The 22,203-nt window shown below is 38.0% G+C and overlaps 2 protein-coding genes across 2 annotated transcripts in view; one reads left to right on the top strand and one right to left on the bottom strand.

Annotated features, from left to right (window-relative positions):
• LOC146479638 (glutathione hydrolase 1 proenzyme-like) overlaps positions 1 to 13,017 on the top strand; it is a 29,973-nt gene extending 16,956 nt beyond the window's left edge. The window contains exons 7-11 of the mRNA XM_085110472.1: positions 7,626 to 7,930; positions 8,385 to 8,521; positions 9,447 to 9,637; positions 11,005 to 11,245; positions 12,092 to 13,017. Of these exons, the coding sequence (XP_084966598.1) occupies positions 7,626 to 7,930; positions 8,385 to 8,521; positions 9,447 to 9,637; positions 11,005 to 11,245; positions 12,092 to 12,358 (1,141 nt within the window). The 3' untranslated portion in view covers positions 12,359 to 13,017. The remainder of the gene's footprint in view (positions 1 to 7,625; positions 7,931 to 8,384; positions 8,522 to 9,446; positions 9,638 to 11,004; positions 11,246 to 12,091) is intronic.
• On the bottom strand, positions 3,861 to 5,970 carry LOC146479639 (uncharacterized). The gene is made up of 2 exons (XM_085110493.1): positions 5,490 to 5,970; positions 3,861 to 4,813 (listed from the first exon to the last, which is right to left on the bottom strand). Exons 1-2 carry the CDS (start codon positions 5,968 to 5,970, stop codon positions 4,683 to 4,685), a joined length of 612 nt encoding a protein of 203 aa, XP_084966619.1. The 3' UTR covers positions 3,861 to 4,682.
• Positions 13,018 to 22,203: the final 9,186 nt, after the last annotated feature.

Raw genomic sequence — 22,203 nt, 5'->3', positions numbered from 1 at the left:
AGAAAAGGAAGTTTGGAGGTTAGCCCTATGCGAAAACTCCCTCAAATAAAAGAAAAACAAAAATAATTATACATAAATCGAGATCTTTAGAGTCAAAAATTTAAATACATTTTGAGCTTAGATTTAAAATGCTTAAAGCTATCAGCTTCCACTATATCACCAGGTAGTTCATTCCATAATTTCACAGTTCGTACGAAAAAAGAATGTTTATAACAGTTAAGTCGTGCTGGTTTCACATAGAGCTTGTCGAGTATGTCCTTGGTTCTTTTGCTGTCGAGTTCACTGTTAGGCCTTGTGGAGCTATTTATTCAAATCATCTGCTTTCTGGAGGGTTTTTAAGGATTGTGTGTCCTTTTGCTTCTGCGCACACGTTCTGCGCATGTTTGGATGGTCCGAGATACGCATGACTGTGCCTGCTAAATTGTGTGGTTTGGACTTGGCGGGAAAAGGAGATCTTGGCAAGGATTATTGCATTTTAAAAAATAAAGTTAGGGGTAACCATTCATTTTTCAGCGATACTTAACTTGGCTTTGATTTGGGAAAAAATACCATACATTATTATATATTTTAAAGCTTTTTATAATCATTGTTGCTTATTTAAGTATCTCTGAAAAATGTGTTGCGGTCGTTCCACCCCAATTTTGTTTTTGGTTTCCAATAACTCTTGCTAAGAACCATTTTTCCCGCATAGTCATAAACCGTGCAAAAATATCTCTGTGTTAGGAGGCATCATCCTTAAGTAGTTTAAAAACTTTAACTTGGTCTAAACACACTCATCTTCACCTCTTGAGTGTGAAACCTGATTAGAAATATTGCTGCTCTTTTAAAATACATCCTTCAAGTAATATATCAAACACGAGGAAGAGCCTGGTTTCCTCCGATTTCCAAACACCGAGAAGTAGGTTGGGAAAACACTATGATGAATTCCGGAAATGATGACCACCACTAATTCTAAATGCAAAGAATAAATCCACAACATACTAACCATCTTTCTAACGAATCCATCTGTGGTGTGTCCTAAAAACCAAGACAGATCATAACACTTCTAAGTTAAAAAGTTCTAATCCAGATACATGTCATTTTCGATTATTAAAGGGCTATGTGTAATTGTTCACAAGTCAGAGTTCTGTAATTCACAACTGAGGATGCTAAACAAACCGGCTGTGATAAAATCTCAGTGAAACAAAGCTCTTACGTTTTCATTTTTGCTTACAAAGTTTTGTCGTCATTTTCACTAAATATTCTTCTTAAATGAGCAAATTTTACTTACAGAGTCCGCCATAGCCAAATGCCCCTCCACATACGATCCCAGCTCCTCTAGTAAATCAGCAACTTGGCTGTCTGTGAATGTGAGCTGAAAAATGAAATATTTGGTGAAATTACAAGACTGTTTTATGTTCAAGACTAATCCCAAAATACGGCGTTGTAGCCAAAAGTTAACATAAGAAATTTAGCCGCATTACCGTTATTGACTCATCTGGTTCTGATGGGTTTGACATGCTGATGGTAAATAATCTCAGTGCGAATTCCAACGTGGGCGATACGCGCTGGACTGTAACCTCTCGTCCCCAGAGCGCGGCAGCTCAACAAAAAGAAACCACGATAATTACTCCAAGCGGTTGCTACATAAGATTTTCTGCGCGCGCACAGTTTACGTCAGAAACAAAATGGTGGGTCGCTGTGCGAAATGTGGAAACTCTGAGCCTTTGGAACGTCTAAGACCCTGGAAAAGGTAGGTCTTATATTCCTTATAATTAGTCATATATATCCGGGAATGCTATACTAGTCCATCTAAGTATTTATAACTTTATTTTGTTTTTCGTTCGTGTCGTGTTTTTGTGAGAGCAGCTGCGAAACTAAGGGACCGTTCATTTTTTATGAGCATGGGGGGGCTGGTGGGATTTAGGGGGGGGCCACGAGAAAAAAAATGGCACTAAAGGAGGGGGCTACCAAAAAAAAATGAGTGAAAGAGGGGGGGGGGGGGGGTCACCAGAAATAATTGGCTAGTAGGGAAAATTGAAAGTGGCTCAACACAGAAACAGATGAAGAAATTGAATATTATTTCAATTTTATTTAATGCGATTTTCCTAACCACTTTTAATTTGTTTTACATACTGAGGTCGAAATCTGCATTTTATATTAACAACAACTGAGGAAATGAAGCATATCTGTTGGAAAAGCAATAATGAATATAAACTGAGGTAGGCACCTATGTTTGTACAAGTTCAAATTAATATAAAAACGTATCAGTCTCACTATTGAATCATCCTTGGGGGAGTAGTTTTCTACAAAGTGGTTGTACTATGAACTATATCAATAGATTGTTTAATGTTCTTTTTAATAGTACTCACTTTTATAAAGACTGTTGATTAGTAAATTATTTGAACCCAGGAGTATCAGTAGACTCAGTAGTATGCCTAGTGTGAACATCCAGATTAGTTTTAATAATAGAACTGTTGTTGGTGACTTCAGTTGACGGTAAATCTGAGCCGTAAGCCATCTTCAGAAAAGCTTGTAACTGTCATTTTTAATAGAAGTACTTTAATATCCAGGCGCGTAGGAGGGGGGGTTCGAGGGGTTCGAACGAACCCCCTTTACAGATCAGTAATGGCGGAAGAAAAAGCACTTAATGAGGAGGTTGAACAATTACATGAGGTGTACCATGCGAGAGAGTAGAATGTCTGCCCTGGTTCTAATGCATATCAAATATGATATGCCTGTCAATTTTGACGAGATAGTCAATTTTTTCGAAGGCCTACACCCGAGAATGATGCAGTTTACCAGCTTGGTGTATGACTATCAGCAGATCGAATAGCTATCAGAACTCGACAGGGCGCGGAATGTACATTGAACTTTCTTGTTTAAGTTGAAACAATTATGCCGTAGGAATGATGTATATAGCTCAAAAAGCTGCTGTAAAACAAATTTGTGATTTGTTTAAAATGGGTCTCAAAATGCAGGAAATCAGGTTTCTGGGAACCTAGATTTTCAAAAATTTCCGGGGGAGCATGCCCCCGGACCCCCCTAGTAAGCAAGATTTGGGGCTCAACGAACACCCCTATCTAACCCTTACCTACGCGACTGATATCTGTGCGTCCGCTGTTTTTTTCTGTTTAATATGACTCGTAATCGTTGATTGGTATGCTTCGATCCGTATTTTGTTAGTCAGATCTGTACGTGTATTAATTGTTTCTACTCGAAGGGGAGTAATTTCACGTTAACCATTTGCTTGATTAATTTTTATAGTTTCTTTGAGAATCTAAATGGAAATTTAGGGTTTGTCGTTGCCGTAAACGTGTTGCTATCTATAAAACGTTTTTTTAAACAAGAGAAATCTTTACCTAAGTAGAGAACGGTTACTTGTTAATAGTACTGTAAAGAAATCACAGTAACAATTACGTTTATCTTTGATATAAACAGCACATAAGCGTTTTGTTAAAGTTAGGAGTATGATTTGTTTCTGGTTGGGCGGGAGGGGGGGGGGGGGGGGCCATCAGAAAAAAATAGTTCTGCTGGGGGGGGCCATGTGGAAAAAAATTGCATGCTAGGGGGGGGTCATACAGTTTCGTAGTGGCAATTAACCAAATCCCACCAGCCCCCCCCCCCCCCCCCCCCTGCTCATAAAAAATGAACGGTCCCTAAGTTTTGTCTATCGTTTGCATACAAATGACATAAAATGGTAATATACAGGCAAACTGACATTCTGAAAACTTCTACCATGTTCTAGTGGCTGACAATGGTCGACGATGACATGACATGACTATTATTAGCGTCATTTTTAGGAAGAAATCAAACTAATCTTATAAACAAACATATTTATTGCTTACAACTAAACCTTAGTACATGCGGGGACGTGTGGGTTGTCCGAATGACACCCGCCCCTTGAAAAATACATTCAGATTCTTAAATATAACTAAACCCATAGGTCTCAGCAAACCACAGTGTTTTCTTTGCTTTCTCTCTACAAAGAAAATCATAATCACATATTTGGATATGAAATAGGATCAGGTGTTCTGCATGTAGATCCCTAAATAAAGTGATATACTGTATTACTCTTCCCAGAATAAAGGACATTACCTCTAAACCTCTACAATGTTAATTTGTGCATTTAATAATAATAATAATCTTTTATTAGGAGGCTTACGTTCACTAAATGTGGTTTTCAGTAAGGTCCTATAAAGATTAAATATACAAAAGGTTAAAAAATACAATATATAAGACAAAATTACGAAATGATAAAAACAGCAATTCAAACTAGAAGCTGAAACTACAAAGACTTAATGATCATCGATGGGGTTAAAAACTTCAAATTGATAAAAAATAAAAAACATGATAAAAGCAAAAAAGCTAAAACTACAAAAATTCTTACCGATAGGGTTAATTAAAAAACCTGGCAAACATGTTTCGCTTAAAAGTAGCAATATTCGGCGCATTTGTATTTGTATTTGTATTTGTATTTTATTCACTAGTTTGACTCTTGTTCATCATAACAGTATCATGTACAGTCAACTCCCAATAACTCACACCTTTGTTAACTTGAACCTCGCCTTAATTAAGGTTCAAGTTATCGGGAGTTGACTGTAGTTAAATATCACTATTCATTGATAATTATTAGTGAATGAAGAAAATTGTCTCCAAATAAAATGCTGTGCAGACTAGGAATAAAAAAATGGTATGCTTAATTACTTCATTTCCTTCAAATGTCGCTGTTGTTGTCGCTCCCCAACTTCATCGGTCTTCTTGCCTTGATGGCTATTCTGTTTAGAGACACTTCTCAGCTCAGCCATAGCTTCATAAAGCTGTGATGCTTTATCTTAAAGAAAAAAAATTGTAATACAGTAAAAACCCACTTATAAAGAGCTGCATTTTTCCAAGGTTGGCTGAAATGGTTCATAAAGTTAATATTGGATGTCCAATGTGAAACCAGGCTGTTAAGTCGACATACAGATTTTCCTTACTGGACTCTATTCATTTCCTGTAGTACTAGATGGCAGACTGTCTAAAATTCAAGACCAGTTATATTTTGGGAACACTTCCTTAATTCTCACAACATTTTCTTATGACTGCTGTATTGATACTGTGAGGAGAAAAATTTTTGTGATCACTGTTGTTTTTATTTTTGACAGTATAGTAATTCATTCCACTTGAAATAACGTTTTGATGTTGTCTGTGTTTCTGATTGTATTTTAACTATAACTGTTAGTGAGCCTGTTTGCAGCAAGAATGAAATGGGCTAAGCTGAATGTTGAAACAAACTGAGCCGTCTCTACTAGTCTTTTCATAGTTTTGCCTCATCCGATTAGTGTTGAATTTTTTTTTTTAATATTTTATTTTGGTTATTTTTTTTATGTTGCATGAAAGCAGTATTATTGCTTTCGCCTTCATGGATCATGATAGCCCATTGTTAAATCAGAATTAGAGTGGTTTCTTTGGGCATGTGCATGTAGCACTCAATTAAAGGCGAAACTAGGTTGAAATGAAGTTCTTACCTTCTAGTTCATTTTTCAATCTTTGATATTCTTTAATCAGCAATTCTTCGTTCCTTTTCAGCTCTTTTATCACCTCTCCTGGACCATGAGTAATTTCGTTCGGATGCAGAGCAATAGAACACCAGTACTGTGATCTTAATGCTTGACGTCGATGACTGGTAATCTTAGTGTCGCGTACTTTTTTGGCGACGTACTCAACCCTGTTGTACACGGCGATGCCAACGCGACCGCGAGAAGAGGACGACAATCTATAACCGGCGATCCTGGACAAGTTGTATTGCAGCGCATCGAATAATTTGCTGGGACTGCGAAGCTTCCTCCATTCCCAAAGAGGCTCTCCGTTCAATTGCAGATAGAACAAGGGGTTGTAGCCGTTCAATAATGGCACAGACATGTGCAAGAAAGAAGGATTGATCGGGGATTCTTCGAGCTCTGAAGAGAGCTCCCGATCAACGCGTTGCATTTCTTGCACGGAACACATTTTCAATATCAGATTTTGAACTTTTCTCGTGCGTTTCTGCGGCACACTTGCAGCGGCAGGAGATGGTGTATGTAAATTAGTTTAATGTGCAACAATAAAAAGACTGGGATGCGCGTCGTCAGTGGTTACGCATAAACAAACCTGTCGCTTAAAACAAAGTTTTTAGAGCATGTTATAATGGAAAGTTCTTTTAGAGAGTTTAAGAGAGAGCGATGCCTTTATTTATTTGAGCTCACTTTGTGACGTGAATACGACTGGCTCGTATTCTTCTGCAAAGTACCTTAAAGTAGGAAACAAAACTCGAAAACATTTAACAACGATTCAAGATTAAAGTAATTGTGCGGTAGCGTTTCGACTTGAATGGTTAATTGCGATGCCACACGCGCTATTGTTCGTGGAGGTGGAGCTTAGAATACATTAGTATACTCGCGGGAGTTTTGAAATAAGTCAGGTGCGTTCTCATGGGATTCACCAAAGGCAAAAACTAGAGAGATCAGACTAGATGTTTCAGAAAATTTGTTAAAGCTAGAACTTCCAACCGTCAAAATCATACGAAAATTTATATGAAGCTTCCTTAAAAGCTTGACTGGCATAGCCACATAATAAAACAGAAATTGCGGTATTAGTTCAACAGAAATCCAGTGTTAATGTGAATCAAAAGCGACTTCCCATACCCACTGGTGACTAAAATGGCCAAAATTTAGATTAAAATAGCCAGAGTTTATAGAAGGACTAAAAAGTCGACAATGGTCAAATATTTTTTATTGATCCCTCTTCTGTAAAAGCCATATGATAAAACTATGAAATGTTTAGTAGTTTGGACGAAAACTCGAAAAACGCTAGCCATATTCAACATTTTCAGATCATTTTCTCTTTTGTTTGACGCCCGCTTCGCTGATTACCTTTTAAATTTACCGCCGGCGGCGTAGTCAAGGTCCCGGATATGTCGTTGCATTCTGGGCGATGGTTTTTTTTTAAACTAACTTTGAGGTTTTTGAAAATAGGAGGAAACACTTTCTAGTGTTTGATATAGCTTTTCGAAATTCGAAGCAAAAGTTCACAAAATTTTATGATAAGATCACATTTCTAGACCTCCTTCACGGTAGTAATTTGCTTTGTTTTGGCTTTATGAATTATTAATGAGTTTGAGAAGACTTCATAATAAATAACTCTCTGTTGTGGGGAGAGTGTAGGAATCAAATTTTTGGGTCTCCGAGACCAAGTTTATCGCTTAAAGGGGAAGCTATTAAGTAACATGGGATTTTCGTATCTTTTGTTAAAAATGGTGAAATAAGACCTTCAATCAGCTGCCAAATAATTCTAGAATGACGAAAGGAAAGAAATCGACTCAATTCTTGAAAGGAACAACTCGTGATCTGATTTAGCGCATTTTGGAAACAAAAATGCGAGAACTTGAAAACATTATAGCCTCAAAAAACATATTAGTTTCAATCCATACCGACCTACTCTGTCTCTGGCCAGAGGCACTAATCGACAGTTTTATTGCACTGGGCAATAATCATATAACAAACTTGACAATCTTTTCTTTGTTTCTACCTGACAGACACATGCACATTTTTTGGTTTTGAAATAACAACAAATTTGCGTGATACCTCCCGTTTAAATATTACACTGTGATTTTTATTTACTGTTAGAGAACTTCTCATAGATGACCAAGGAAACTTAAAGAAGTTGGGGACCGTTCTAAAAATGCCTAAGTTTGCGAGAACTTTGGAAAGAATTCGCGATGACCCAGGCAGCTTCTATAACGGAAGCTTGGCCCAGGATATAGTGAAGGATGTTCAAGAAGGCGGAGGTATAATAACGCTGGAAGATTTGAAAAACTACAGAACCAAAGTTCGAACACCGCTTTCTGAAACAATGGGAAACTACACGTGGTATACGAACCCACCCCCAGGCAGTGGAGCTGTTCTTTCATTGATCCTGAACATTTTGAAAGGTAAATACAGGGTAGAGGAAATTATTCCTGAATTTCGCATTTTATTCCTTTCTTTCATTCCCCTTGTTAAACGTTACATTCTTCAGTATTAGAGAGATTTAAAATAGCGTTTACGCGAACGGGAAACGTGAGATTTGCGTTTATGTCTTCTTGAAAAAATGAGTACATAGTTGAGAATAGGGCAAATAATTCTAGCCTTTGATGCTAACACAAAACTGCTTAAATTTACTGGGAAACTGAAAATAGCGAGCTGGAAATGTAGGATAAACATGGTCACGTAGTCATTTCTGCCGTTTGCGGTAAACTAATTCTAAATCTCACTATTAGCTCATTTCCTTGGCTATTCTTGAGCCGAGGTCTCCCCAACCACCTGCCACCCTTCTGATGTCGGCAGATCAAAAGGGATTTACCCGAAATACTGTTCCAAGAAATCTCTTATCTCCTCTGTATACAGGTTATAATTTCACGGAAGCGAGCCGCAAAGACCTTAACAGTTCAATTCTGACTTACCATCGAATAGTGGAGGCGTTCAAGTTTGCTTATGCCTACAGGGCGCTGCTTGGGGACGAAGACTTCTGGAACGTGACGGAGGTGGGCCGTTGTTTGTTGTTGGCTCTCGTCCTTGCTCCGAAAGTTTTTTCTCCGGGTACTCCGGTATTCCCCTCTCTTAGTAACCAACATTTTCAATACTCTGTGCTAAATCCGGCCTGGAGGCCGTCTCCCCCAGGCCGAGCTCGATTTTTCTCTCCTTCCTCCCTTGGGAGCCTGTTCACAGAGGGACTCAATGGGGTTAACCGTCAGCCGTCAAACAGCCGTCAAAAAGGGCAATTTTTCCACCGTCAACCGTCAAAAAAGGAGTTATTATTTGCCTTCAAATGGTTTCAAGTTCTTTCAAATATCCCTATCTCAGCTGCTTATCCCGGAGTTCTGGCTCTCAAACAGTCGTTTTACTGATTGGTAAACAGGTTTCCATGTTCCCAAAGATACTCACTTTATGGTCTCGCTCACTCAGCATTTGCATCTAAACTGACATCACTTCCGTCTGGAAGTACTTCCGGTTTAAAAATATTAATGATTTACTACATTGATAACGTGTTTCTGATTAAAAAGCAACCTCCAGAACGCAATTGTTAATATCAAAAACCACAAAAGTTAACATTAACTTTAACTCATAGAAGAAATTTCCGCTTGATAACCGTCAACCGTCAAAATCGGCAAAATTTAACCGTTAACTGTTAAAGCTATCCCCTCATTGACATCCCCTCATCACAGGCTACAAGAAGTGGGTCGTCGCTGAAAGTTCGTTTCCGATGAGTCCTGCTCTGAGAGACGAGAACTATGATTTTCTTTTTCCGAGCATGCCTTTGTCTATTATTTATTCACCCCGCGTGAAAAGTAACATCACATTTCTTTCATTCAACTCTTCCGTCATTGTCATGATGCATGTTTGAATCTAGAGCCATAATATTTTCCCCATATGAAATAGTAGAACCTTCCCGTTTTTTCTCTGTATCAGGTTGTTAAAAATATGACCAGCAGCGCCTTTGGAGAATCTCTTCGGCACAAGATTTATGATAATCGAACCTTTGACAACTATACGTACTACGGAGATTTTTACTCGAGGGCCAATGATGGAGGAACCTCGCACCTGTCCATCATTTCGCCGGACGGGGATGCAGTTTCTGTCACGAATACAATTAACCTCTAGTAAGTATGCGTCTAATTCTGGACCACTTGACAGTGCCCAAAACACAAACGCAAAACTCAGAACCACTTTAATCTAGGGGTGCCTATTAAACTTAAGGTCATGTCATTTTGACTATTGCGATAGTACTCAATCTCGTACCATAGTTCTCAGGTTCTCCTGCCAGCGGTTGGTGACCAGGAAAGACTCTGGGGAACTGGAATTGTATTTAAATTGTTTTGATTGGCTGCCCCGTAACGGCTTGCATTGTTTTTACCGCAGAAATCCTGCGGTAAAAAAAATTCCATTTCCCCAGAGTCTTACCTGGAGACCAACCGCTGGCCAAAGAGCCTGAGGATTCTGGGTACGAAATTGGATAGTATTGTGATAGTTGAATACCATCGCGATACTGTTGCGATAATCTTGTAAGTTTTTACTTCACTCAATCTCAGACCCTGCATTATGATACAGCGCAACTACTTGCCATCTCCTTTATTCAGATAAGGCCCTGGAACAAGTTTCTATCAAACTAACACAGAAGCAAAGTTGTAATTGATTTTTACGGCTCCTGGTTACATGGTTATGCTGGGTGACAACACTGGTGAACAAGAAACAGGGGATGTATTTTTCAAACACGTGAAACGGGCTGCAGGAGATTCTTTGATGACTATTGAAACTACCAATAATTGTGAAAAGTATTGCGACCGTAATCGATAGTCGAAATTGTGATCGATGCATTGGTATTGGAGCCACCCTCTCCTTCCTCCCCACCCGGGAGGGGGTACTCCACGGAATTTTGGGTGGGGTGTGGGGCTGGGTCCCTATTTCTACCCGTGCTTTACTGACGTCGGTTACGTATTTGTTTCGAATTATGATTGGTTCATTGTGCTGCTTACGTCTGTTGTGATTGGCCAGTAATAACTTTGTTTTTTTTAAGACTCAATTGAAAACTGTTCTATAAACCACCTTGCATTTTAGTGGTCGTATTAACGCGTTACATCTATAAAAGTGGTTGTTCGTCGGATTTATGTGAACGCAGCGGTCATCAGCATCAACGGAAATGACTAAGAGTGCTTTCAATTTGCCAAAACTGGCTGATCTGGTCGGCCAGTCTGTAAATCGAATGCGTCATTTTGAAGGGATGGTGCTACAAAATCTTGAAAAATAATCACTCAGAAAATTTTAGGCGCCATTTGGAGAAATGCGAAGGACTAGGATAAAACTTATCCTTAAAATTGGTACATACCGTTTATGAACTGACTGGTCTGGCCGGCCACTTTTGACAAATTAAAAGCGTCCTAAGATTTGTGGGTTACGAAAAAAATTACAGTGATAACAAGTGCGGTCGAGAGGGAGATTAATTAACTTTTTATGTCTTTATGTTCGTCAGCTTTGGTTCAAAGTATCGCTCTACGCGCACTGGCATAATTTACAACAACGAAATGGATGACTTCTCCACTCCTGGGAAAAAGAACGCTTTTGGAGTTGAGCCGTCACAGAGCAACTATATCAAACCTGGGAAACGCCCCATGTCTTCAATGACCCCTTCGATTTTTGTGGACAGTAAGGGCGTTCCTCGTCTGGTTGTCGGGGCCTCTGGCGGCACGAAAATCACAACTGCCACCTCTTTGGTGAGATTTCATGTAAACCTACTTGTTTTCAACTTAAAGGGGAGTATCACGGGAGTTTGGTGTTGATCAATCGAAACTTAAAAACGCTTTTTTTTATCAACAAAAAACCTAAAAGTAATTTGAAATTTGTTGTAGATTGTCACCCCAATGTACTAAGACTATTGATGAGTGTCTCTGGACACAGATGGACTGGGTTAGAATGGGCTGCAACTTGAAAAGAGTAAGGCTAACTGTTTGCAGTTTCTCGTGTTTTCGTTCCGGAAATGCACTAGAGCAGGTCATGAGTTGTTCCTTTAAAGAATTCAGTTGATCTCTTTTTCTTGATGTTCTAGAATTATTTTATACTGAACTAAGTGAAGTGAACTAATTTTCAGCACAAAAGGTCCAAAGGACCCTGTGATACTTCCCTTTCAACTTAATTCTTCTGTTTCTCAAGAATGGTTGGACTTCATAGAGCGCCATTATCAGATCTTGAATCGCGTGAGAAAGATTGGTCCAGTTCCGATTTATAGTTATTTCGATAACGTTGTCGAAAGTCTACCCGACAAGACCGCAAAGTGATTTAGGTAATTTTAATTATTGATAACTTTAATAAACTCAGCGCTAGTTATGCCTCCGGCTCTACATCAAGGCAAATGTTTATGGTATTTTCTACCATCCTTTGACGCAAACCACCGCACAACTACGCACAGCCAAATTACCCGATTTCAATCTATACCCAAGCATCAAGTTTGGCTTTCTAGTCGTAAGCTGGAGGCTTTAAAATACGACAACGTTAACTGAAATATGGCTGTAATTTAAACCTGATTGTGTTAAATGCCGATTTTCTTAATTTTCTTGTTTTAGGTTGTGATGAACTACCTGTGGTTCAATCGAAACCTCTCACAAGCTGTCGAAGAACCCAGGCTCCACCATCAGTTGCTTCCTAACTACATTCGCCTCGACAGAGATTACCAGATGCCCCTGGCCATCCAAACAGGGCTGCAGGGGCTTGGGCACGAGGTTAGGAACATCAGCCTTTATGCTGTTGTACAGGCCGCGGCCACAAGTGCTGATGGGAAACTTTATGGCAAGGCTGACCCCAGAAAGAGGTCTTATGCAGCGGGATTTTGAAAGAAGAAATAATAACAAATATGTTACCCTTAGTAAGCGAGGACGTGTAAGTTTTCCTAGAACAGAATGTCTTCTAAAAAATATGCCAGGTACCCAAGTACCCGACCAGCTATAGCCTTTAGGATATTTTAGGAAACTTCTAACTTTAGAGACTTAGCCATGATACTATCATGAAACGAGCGTTTATATTTTATGTAGAAGTTTATTGTGGTTTGATTGTAATGCAGCCATAATTAAAATCATGTGCAAGTTCAGTTAATGCAAACATGTTTCCACCAAACGTAAATACAGTCGAATCCCGCTATTTGCGGATATCTTTGGGACAAGCCAAAATGTCTGTTTTAAAAGGAATTTTCTTGTTGAGAGTGTTAGTTTTAATAATACGTGTAGCTACGTGTGGGTGGAGACCACAAAAACTGTTTGTAATAACGAGGTGTCTGTAAAGCGTGGTTGGGTTTGAGCTGTTCAACTTCCTACATTTTAGCGGCTACTGTCCTCCAAACAGCTTTTAGCAGATTTTAGCAGCTATTGTTCCTTAAACACATCCCAAATCGAACATATATGTACGATTGGATCTTACTGCATTAACTTATCTTGTCGTTAGGCAATTCTTTGATTTTCGTTTAGACTAAGAGGGAATAAAAACAGCGTAGGTTTGAGCAGTTGTAGTCCTAGTTTATTCCTCTAATCGATTGAGCGACGTTTTTTCAGTCGTCATTCATATTTGCTTATCGTTTGTTTTACTTGCTAAACTTGTCTTGTGCGTTTTTTTACAATTTTTCATGAGAGGGTACATTTTTAGAAATCGCTATACGTTGAACCAAGATTTTGCAAAGTTTGGCAAATTGATATTGGAACTCCGGTTAAAGTTGCCGTGTGCGAGCCTGCAAAAACAAGTAGCCAGCAAGCATGTTGGAAATCATTTAAGTTGTTGGCAAGAAATAGAAGTATTCTCCATTTTTGAAAACATACTCTACTGGTGTTGGCAAACTTGCATTTGACGTAGTGATGCCAAATGCCAGTGCCGATATGTTTTCAAAGTTTTATTGTTAAGTGTTCTTAGCTGCCTACCGTTTACAAGTCTTAAGCTCCTTTATACAGTCAGACCTCTGGTAAAATTGTTAACGAATGCAGCTGTGGGATCAAAATTCACCAACAAAAAAACTCGATTTCTGATAAATACCGTTGAGCTGTGCACTCGAATGACACTGGACCCGTGGGACCACATCTCGGAGTGTCGACTTAAACGGGCGTCCGCTTGTTGCGGATCTCCGCATCAGCGGAGGTTTGACTATAAATACGACCTCAAATGCAACACTTTACATAAAAAACCAAGCTATTTGCAATTGATTCAAATTTTCCGACCTTTTAAGGCAATGTCGCCTTCATTGAGTACAATACAAAGCTAAGTGAAAGAGTATGTTGTACATAGCTTTGCAATCTAAGTAACCCAAGTAGTAGACTTAACAGCTTTTTTCCGCCAGAAAATATAGTCAAGTATGACCTGCGTCAATAGCTACAAGGCGAAGGGCTATACCTAAATATCGAACGGACCGCTTCAAGAATTCCTTTTTTATTCATTTTGTCATAGAATATAGTTAATATTAGGAATTTCTTTTTCTATTTTTATATAGCTTATGTGTACCTTTCCTTTATCAATTTTGTTTCTAAACGTCAACGCAATTCATCGCTTGAGTTTCCAGGTTGATTTAAATAAAACGCATCTATCTATGCTTCGGAGTACGTTTTTAATTTGTTTTTTTGCTGTATTTACATTTTAACCGCACAGTGTAATCCTACGGCGCATCGTGTCATTCACTTTGTACGTACTGAGATGTGCTAACTTTAAATTGACCTTGCCCTTGTCACCGGCTGTAATTTGGTTTTGGAGCTAGCGCTGGGATATGATGAAATGTGTTGTATCGAATGCCTGGTATACTGGTTTTCGCCAGAACTCCAGTGTATTAGTCAGGGCCAGTCAATGGACCATCACGACTAAATAGATATCTGCTTGGAAGACCCTTAATCGCCTAGCGAGACTGTTCGTGTTCGGTCGATGAGTGGAACCTGGAAACGAGGTGTGTGTCTGGGAGAAGTTGCAACCTGATCTCATGATGTTTAAGTCGACGGAAATGTTAGCCGTCGAAATCAAAGAGATATCTGGCGTGCTAACGAGACTTGATATGAGCCTTTTTCTTCGCAGTCGTCGGAAGAAGTCACTCATGTCCAATACACTCGACCTGAGTCAGCGGTGGGAGTCCCCTTGGCTGAACCCGCGATGCAGTGCCCTGTGGCTGAACCCATGGCGACACCTCCCTGAGGCTCCATCTGCTGCGCTGCCCCCTCCCCCCCCCCCCTTCCCGTTGCTGAATCGGCGCCAAAAACAGGCGTTTCGAGCGAGCAAGTGTCGACAACTGTCATCAGAAGATCCACAAGACAGAGAAGACGTTATGTCGTTATTTTTTCTGTCTTATTCATTTGTCTTTAGGTTGCCCGTGAAAGGGAAGATGTGACGAACTATGCGAGCTTGTTTATACCACTCGAAAATTAAATTAATATCCTCTATAATTTCCTCTATGTATTTATATCCAAGTAATATATACGTTTCGTTGTGCAGCCAACTCGTTTCTTTTGTAAAGCTTGATCAGTAACTGATCGCAATATGTCCCCCCCCCCCCCCCCTCAGTGATTAAATAACAGTTTAATCAAACCTTGTCGTTACACACAGTACACTTTATGGTGGAAGCGAAATTTTCTGTTTGAAAATATTATATTTCAGAAATATTTGTTTCTATAGCAAAATTAATGTTGTTTATGCACAAACTGGAAAAAGGTTTAGGAACCACTGGATAGGCCGGTGTTTAGCACGGCCAAGCGCGATATCATATTAATTCATAAACATATCAATTGAGGCATTCATTCTTGTCAAAACTCGCACTAGTGACGTTGTTAGCAGAGTTGTTGATTGGTTGCAACATGTAATCCATATTCATTACATCTTCCACATTTCTTGTCAAAGTAACGAATTTGCCGACAAGTGAAGACGTGTGAGGACGAACTCTGCTCTTGAAAATGTACCGAAATGGAAGGAAGACAACTTCGCTTCAAACAAACAAATACATATGGTAAGTGTATATTTTCATAGGACTTCAGCCCACAAACTTTTGAACTCGTAGTAGGCGAGCAGGTCCTCGAATTTTGGTCCGCTAGCTTGAACAGATTCAGTTCAACGTATTGACCGAAGTACCAGAATTCGCGAACGCTCAATTTCAGTTGCTATCACACAAAATTATATCCTGAGAAAGAGAAGGAAAGAATGGAAAAGGCTGCGAGGAAGTTGGTTTTGTTCGCCGTTCAACGTTCTAGCGATTTTGTTCGAAATACTGAGCACGTGCTTTGACGTGGCATCTTGGGCTTTCACGGGCTTCTTTGCAATGAAAATATTTCGTATTTTAGTTTCGCTGACATTCTGAAGGCTTTGAAAATGAACTCTAGAAATACTTCTTTAAAAGCGTCATTGAAAATTTGGTTGTCAAATTCATAAATTTACCTCTAGAGGCAAACTATAAGTAATCTCGACAGCTAGGAAGGAAAGCCTTTATACCTTAGCATGGATAGTAACAAGTATTTTCTGAAAAATAGTTCATTTGTTTTTATTTCTCTCTTAAAGGTGAAGTCATCAGAGGATCGAACAATTGCACAAGAAGACGAAAAGAATCACGGAGCAAGGAATGGACTGCAGGAAACGGGATAAAAATTAAGCTAAGGAAATTGATTTGTTATTTTGCTAAAAAAATACCTCTGATGGACGATGGTCATATGACGCAAAGTTAAATGAAGAATTTTGGGAAATAAGGCTTAAAATTTCGTTTTTATATTGACGGCGATTGGGAGGTATTAGGCCCCTGAAGCAAATTTACGTCATTTTCTCGTACAGTTGAGCCAAAATACTTCAGCTCGCAAAGTTAACCGATTTTTTGTTGTTGCTGTTAAACCATTGGAAATGGGGGTTGCGTTTCTTGGTTTTGTGCAGATAAACTAGCTGCAGTCGTCCATAAAGAGAGATTTTTTTTATTGAGGCGAACAGTTAACGTCAAGTTTGAGCGATCTTCTACTTTCACGTAAATGTTTTCCTTTGATCAGTTGAATATACAATTCTTCGTAAATTTCTACATTTGTTAGAACTTGAAACTTCAACGAATCTTTTCATCTTGACCGATTTCAAAATCGACAACGAAAGTGCTGATAAGCAAGACAGCGATCGCTCAAACTTGGGTTCTTTATCAGCTAGTTATACTACAAGGTTAAACTGCCAGATACCATGGTTACGAAAACGAAAATATTACTGCCATGTCGAATGTAACAGGACAAAACGTTTCAAAACCGGAAGAAAGTGCATTTATACTAAATCGTTTAAAACGCTGACTGTTAATGACCAAAGTGAGTTATCATAGGTGGGGGTTGGGTGGTGGGCGGCACTCCTCCCCTTTAAATCAGCGGGGTCCAAATCTGGAGGGTTTTATGAGGGATAGTCATTGAACATGTGAAGAATGTGACGCAAAATTCATCAAAGAGGATTGAGAATTACAAAAAACGACAAGGAGTGGCAAAACTTGAAAGTAACGCTGAATAAATACAAGCATCTATTTTTCTGGTCTTGCTCATTCAACGGCAACTGCAAAATTTGGCTACTAAATTCCACTACGGTGAAAAACGATTTCGGGCGTCTCTTGGCTAACTAAATATTTTGTGTCATATACGTTTTGTGGAATTTAGGATACCTTGGATAGGGGTGTGGTGGGGGTGTGGTTGGGATACCCAGTTTAAATAGGGTTTTCAAGCCTGTTCTCAATTTGGCTAGTTATATTAGGTACTGCCTCGCTGTAATTTCAAAACCAGGATTACCTAGATTGGGAGTAATCAAGCGTGTACAAGGTCCTTTCCTTGTGAGTTTTAACGCGGAGATTTTGCGTGACCTTCAATTTCAGATTTTCATAGGGGCCTTAGGGGAAGACGACAAAGAATGCATCAGCGTTGAAAATATTATTTTCTTCTGTTTGGATGTTTTTTAATCATGGCTCTCAAAATTAGCTCTGAATCATAAAAGACCATTAGACATGGCACCTGGCAGTTGCACCTTGTAAGTTTTTGTAGTTGTCAAGGGAACGTAAGGTTCCAACGGGAATCCTTATCTAACAATAAGGGAAAACTGTATAACCAAATTGTTGCAGGGAAAAGCTGATGCAAATAAGCATTTCTCCCTATATTTCTCCTTGTACAAAATTACGTACCTAATGAGCAAATAATTGAAGTGACTTAACCAAATCATTTATTTCCATTGTAAGCAAAAACGTTCGGGGAAATGTGACAATAGATTTATATAAAAGCTTCTTTAATCCCTTATGTTCTCTTGAGATATTATAACAGGTAGTAAACTAGTGTCTGGTGGAAGTAATACTTACGAAAACGCCTTTAAAGGTCTTCGGCATTCGAATTAGGCGGGAAAAAGGTTTAGGGTCGCAAAAAACTGTTGAATTAAAAGTGCTATGTTTCCTTGAAAAAAAATATTCAGGCAATTGTACCTCATTTAGGGAGCATTTAGTCATTCAACTCATGAAAATGGGCTTTATGCCGTTTACCATTTTGTTCTTTTAACTACTATGATTTGAAAGGAAGGCTAGGGACAAAATTAAATAATTTGAATCAAACTTGACTTTCACATAAGTGGAATACAAGATTATGCATGGATTCATTTGTATTTATTTCTACTAACCATGTATTTTAAGTTTTGAAAAGATACATCCTACGGCTGCCCAATTGCAATAGAATATTTGAAACTGGATTTTGGAGTTTCCAGATATGTGAAAATTCGAAAAAAGAAACTAAAATTCCTCAAGGGCAGTCAACACTTTCCATTGATTAATAACCGCAAGTCAATTTGTAAAGGTTCCTTTTCCTTCATTTGACTATTTACTGCTTCTATTAGTGCAAATTTCAAATATCAAAAATGTTATAATTTTATTTGAAGGAAAGTGGAGTCCTACTCCAGAAATGTTTTTCATACCAGACATTTTCTGGTACCCCAGTGAAATTTGTGTTTTTTCAAGTAAGACTTTTTTGCGAATTCCTACACAAGTCGTTCGTTGGAATATAGGCTTATGTGGCAAGGAATCCCTACAAAGTCATTTAAAAGGTTATCTTTTGTTCTGGAATTTGCAGAAATAAGAAATTTGCAGAAATTTGCAGAAATAAGAAACAAAATGAGAAATCATATGGATGAAAATGAAAACTTACAAACCAAAATTGAACCTTTCGGTCGCATGTAAGGATCTTCTTGGTGTTCCGGAAAGAACCAGATTTTAGTCATGTTTTTGTGGTCAGAAATCGAGAAAATAAACTTGACAAATTATCAGAAAAGCAAACAACCATTCTACCTTATAGATAAGAAATGTATGAAAAATTTGGTTTTTTGCGTTTAGGCCTTGGCTCTCTCTCAGTCTAATTGTTGTTTTAGGCTTGAATTGTTTGCATTATCTCAACCAGACATTAGTTTCAGTAGTGTATTTTATATTTAAGACTTTGTTTAACTATGTTAGTGTTGCATTGGACAAGAGGAATGGGTGAAAGCTCAAACGTTAAATTTTCAATAAGAATTTGCAAAGAAACGAAGGGGGAAAAGACATACAGAAATTGCGACGAATTAAAAAAAAGCAAATAAACACAGAATTACTAAGGACGACAGTGCTGAAACTGGGTGAAAATTGTGTGAAACTAAAGAATGAATAGAACTTCTTTTAATTGATAGTTGAAAGGAAATTTGCTTAAACAAGATCGATTCACCAAACTTGTAAGCAAGGTATCGGTTATCTCGATTAGTGAAAATTAAATAACAATAACAACAGATTGTTTGCCAAGGAACTACGAAACTTTTTTTTAGTATTTTGACCAGAAAGATTTAGAACAAGAGGAGCCAATTAAGGGATTACCCGTGAAAATTGTCTTTGACGATCACTAAAGTAAAATCTGAGAAAAGAAACGAAAAATAGAGCAAAAAACAATTCGAACATCACTTAGGAAGGATTGTCTTGATACTCGAAAACAAGAATAATTTTCAAATTTGGGTGAGGCTTGAAAAATATTTCGAACATCACTTAGGACGAATTGTCTTGATACTCGCAAACCAGAATAATTTTGAAATTTGGTTGAGGGTTGTACATGTATCATTTTCTAGATGCTTTCACTACAAACGTCTTGTCCTGTGTAACACTGTATATCGACGTGGAGTTTAGTACTCTGCTGGTTGAACAAGGTCACAAAAAGCGACATTGCAAGTTAGACATTTTTGTAACAGCTTGAAGGAAAAGACATTGAAGTATCAATTCAAAATTAAAACGTCCCTGAAACAATTGGCATTTCGCTGCAATCCAAAAACGTTTCTTCTTCTGTTGCAAAATTTTGTCTTGAATTGCCATGTCGCTTCTTTATTTCTAAAGTCGCTTTCGCTCGGCAAACTGAGGTTTCCAATCTCGTGTTGTCAAATACGATTTGGCGTGTTAAAACGTTGCACACACACACACACCAAAAATAAAAACAACAACAACAGTTTTTCAGCATGTTTGGAAGCTGTTTTTGCAATGTTCTTTCACGCCAACTTGAATTTGACAACTCAAGTTTGCAAACTTTATTTAGCCTTGTGAAGTTGACTTTAGACCTGTTAAAGCAAAAACCACCTGGGAAATGAAACTTCACTAAAACGAACGTTTCGTTGAAAATTTTAAACTTTCGCTTTTCAAATTTCCTAGGAATTGATCATTAATTGACAATTGCTTAAGCTTCTATCCGACGTGGTTTATATTTATCTGGCGGGCAAAATTTGTAGGATTACTCTCTGAATTTTTTTGTGAGCGAGAAAAGTTCAAAGAGTACCCCTTTAATTTTCTTGACCAAATTTGTTGCCAAGGGAAACGCTGTGCAAATTTCTCCAAATTTTCCCGCCAAAAGACTTAGTATATATAGGAAAAATGTTTTGTACACACCCTTTAATTAAATTAATTAGGAAAAGTATTCATGGAATAAGGCAGAAAATAAAGGACACAATGAAACTGAAACAATTGTGTACTTGATTGTGACTTTTATTATTGAATTTAAGTTCTTAATTATAGTGTTATCATTGAGTTTACTTACTAAATGCAAATATAAAAATTGGCTATGAAAAACAAAAACCAAAAAAAAAAAGGCGCATGCGTATTTTAGGCGCCCGTATTTTTTCTAAGTCTTTTGGCGGGAAAATTACACAAAATTGAACAGAAGTTAGCAACAAAAATATTAAGTTGCGCAAAAATTTATTAATTTTGAACATGCGTTAAGTCAATCAAATTTGATAAAGGCATGGACGATTGTAATATCGTAGACTTTGCTGGAAATTTTCATTTCTCGATAAACTAATTTTACCAAAAACATCGTGCAATTGATTCATAGAAAAACTGTTAGTTTTCTAAACTTCGCAAAATGAACACGAAGGCGCACTTTAAACAAAACGTTTTCATGAAATGTTATATCGAGCGAATCAAACATATTAGCATGTGATTTCGTCGAAATCTTAATTTTGAAATCCATGGTTTTAACCGAGATTGCTTTTAAAAATGTTTTTGGCTCACGTAAAAAAATTAGCAAAATGCATATATAAAAAAGTTTCTTAACTGACTATAATTACCGGTGAATATAACTTTTCACGATTTCTTCTATCAAACCCGGCTGTACACTAAAATTTGAAATTAACCGTCAAGAAAAAGACTTAAAGTAGCCTACAACTGCGAGAACATTCGAATCCAGTTTACATTGACACAAAGAATTTTGCTCAGTTACGGTCGCTTCGGTATGAATTTGCTTTTTATATATCAAGTCATTGTTTGAAACACATATTTGCTTTCAAAACCCGACCAAACAAAGCAGATTTCGAGAATTTCAAAGTTCTGCAGTTGACCAAACCTGCAGACAGTTTCAATAATTTTAAATTAAAGCGAACATGCTTCAGCCATAAAATTCATAGTTTCTTCAACGAAGAAAACAACATTTTCCTCCGTTCTGTCGCCAGATCTAAACAATGTGGCTTATAATTACCAAGAGTGAAATTACTTCAAAGCGATAAAAAATACAAAAAATGCGTTGAAAATTCACGTGGAAAATAAAATGCTAATCGAGGCCTTTTGATAAAGTGCGCCTTCGTGTTTACAGAAAGTTCGATTCACTGGAAAGAAAATTGATCCTAGTCGGCGTTTGGAAAATAATTAATACCTGTGTTCTACCTTGTTGACTAAAAAAGTGCTTGACTTGCTCTTGTGCCCATGCTTGTGTCGTCAAGGCTTGTCATCAACAAAGCGTCTTGAAAATTAAGCAAAATCTGCAATTAGAAAGTTAAATTTTAATCACATTTATTTATATCGCTTCAGCCAACAAGGTTCATCATTTAAGGTTCAAAATCTATTAATTTTGCTTTGGCGACGACTAGTCTAGCTCTTGGACATATTATTTACTTTTTGCTCTAAGTCAACAGGGATGTAGTAAAATGCATTTAGCACTTGTTTTAACTACGTGCAAACCCTTGGTATGTGCACGGCCAAAATCCCCCTTACGAAAAAAAAAATAGCGGCTGTACATTTTCCCACAATACCTTGCGAACCTAACACATCCGACAGGCAAAAAGAAAGCCATATTTTTGGCGAAATTCGTCTGTGTACCAACATCAATGCGTATCCTAGGTTTGGAGTTTTTACAACTTTTCTCAATTTTCTGTGCGTTTTTATGAGCTTTTTAAGGGTTTTCGCACGCTAAGAATTATGGGTAAA

The sequence above is a fragment of the Pavona decussata genome, unplaced genomic scaffold, assembly GCF_977016875.1.
Source record: "Pavona decussata unplaced genomic scaffold, jaPavDecu1.1 SCAFFOLD_58, whole genome shotgun sequence".
Lineage (NCBI taxonomy): Eukaryota > Metazoa > Cnidaria > Anthozoa > Scleractinia > Agariciidae > Pavona > Pavona decussata.
The sequence above is the reverse complement of the archived record's forward strand: the minus strand, read 5'-3'. Positions and strand labels throughout refer to the sequence as shown.

Excerpts from the sequence above, each read along its gene's own strand:
- LOC146479639 (XM_085110493.1), bottom strand. The coding sequence starts at position 5,970 with ATGTGTTCCGTGCAAGAAATGCAACGCGTTGATCGGGAGCTCTCTTCA. Across the intron at positions 4,814-5,489 it reads ATTGAAAAATGAACTAGAAG|ATAAAGCATCACAGCTTTAT; the intron begins GTAAGAACTTCA and ends TTTTTCTTTAAG.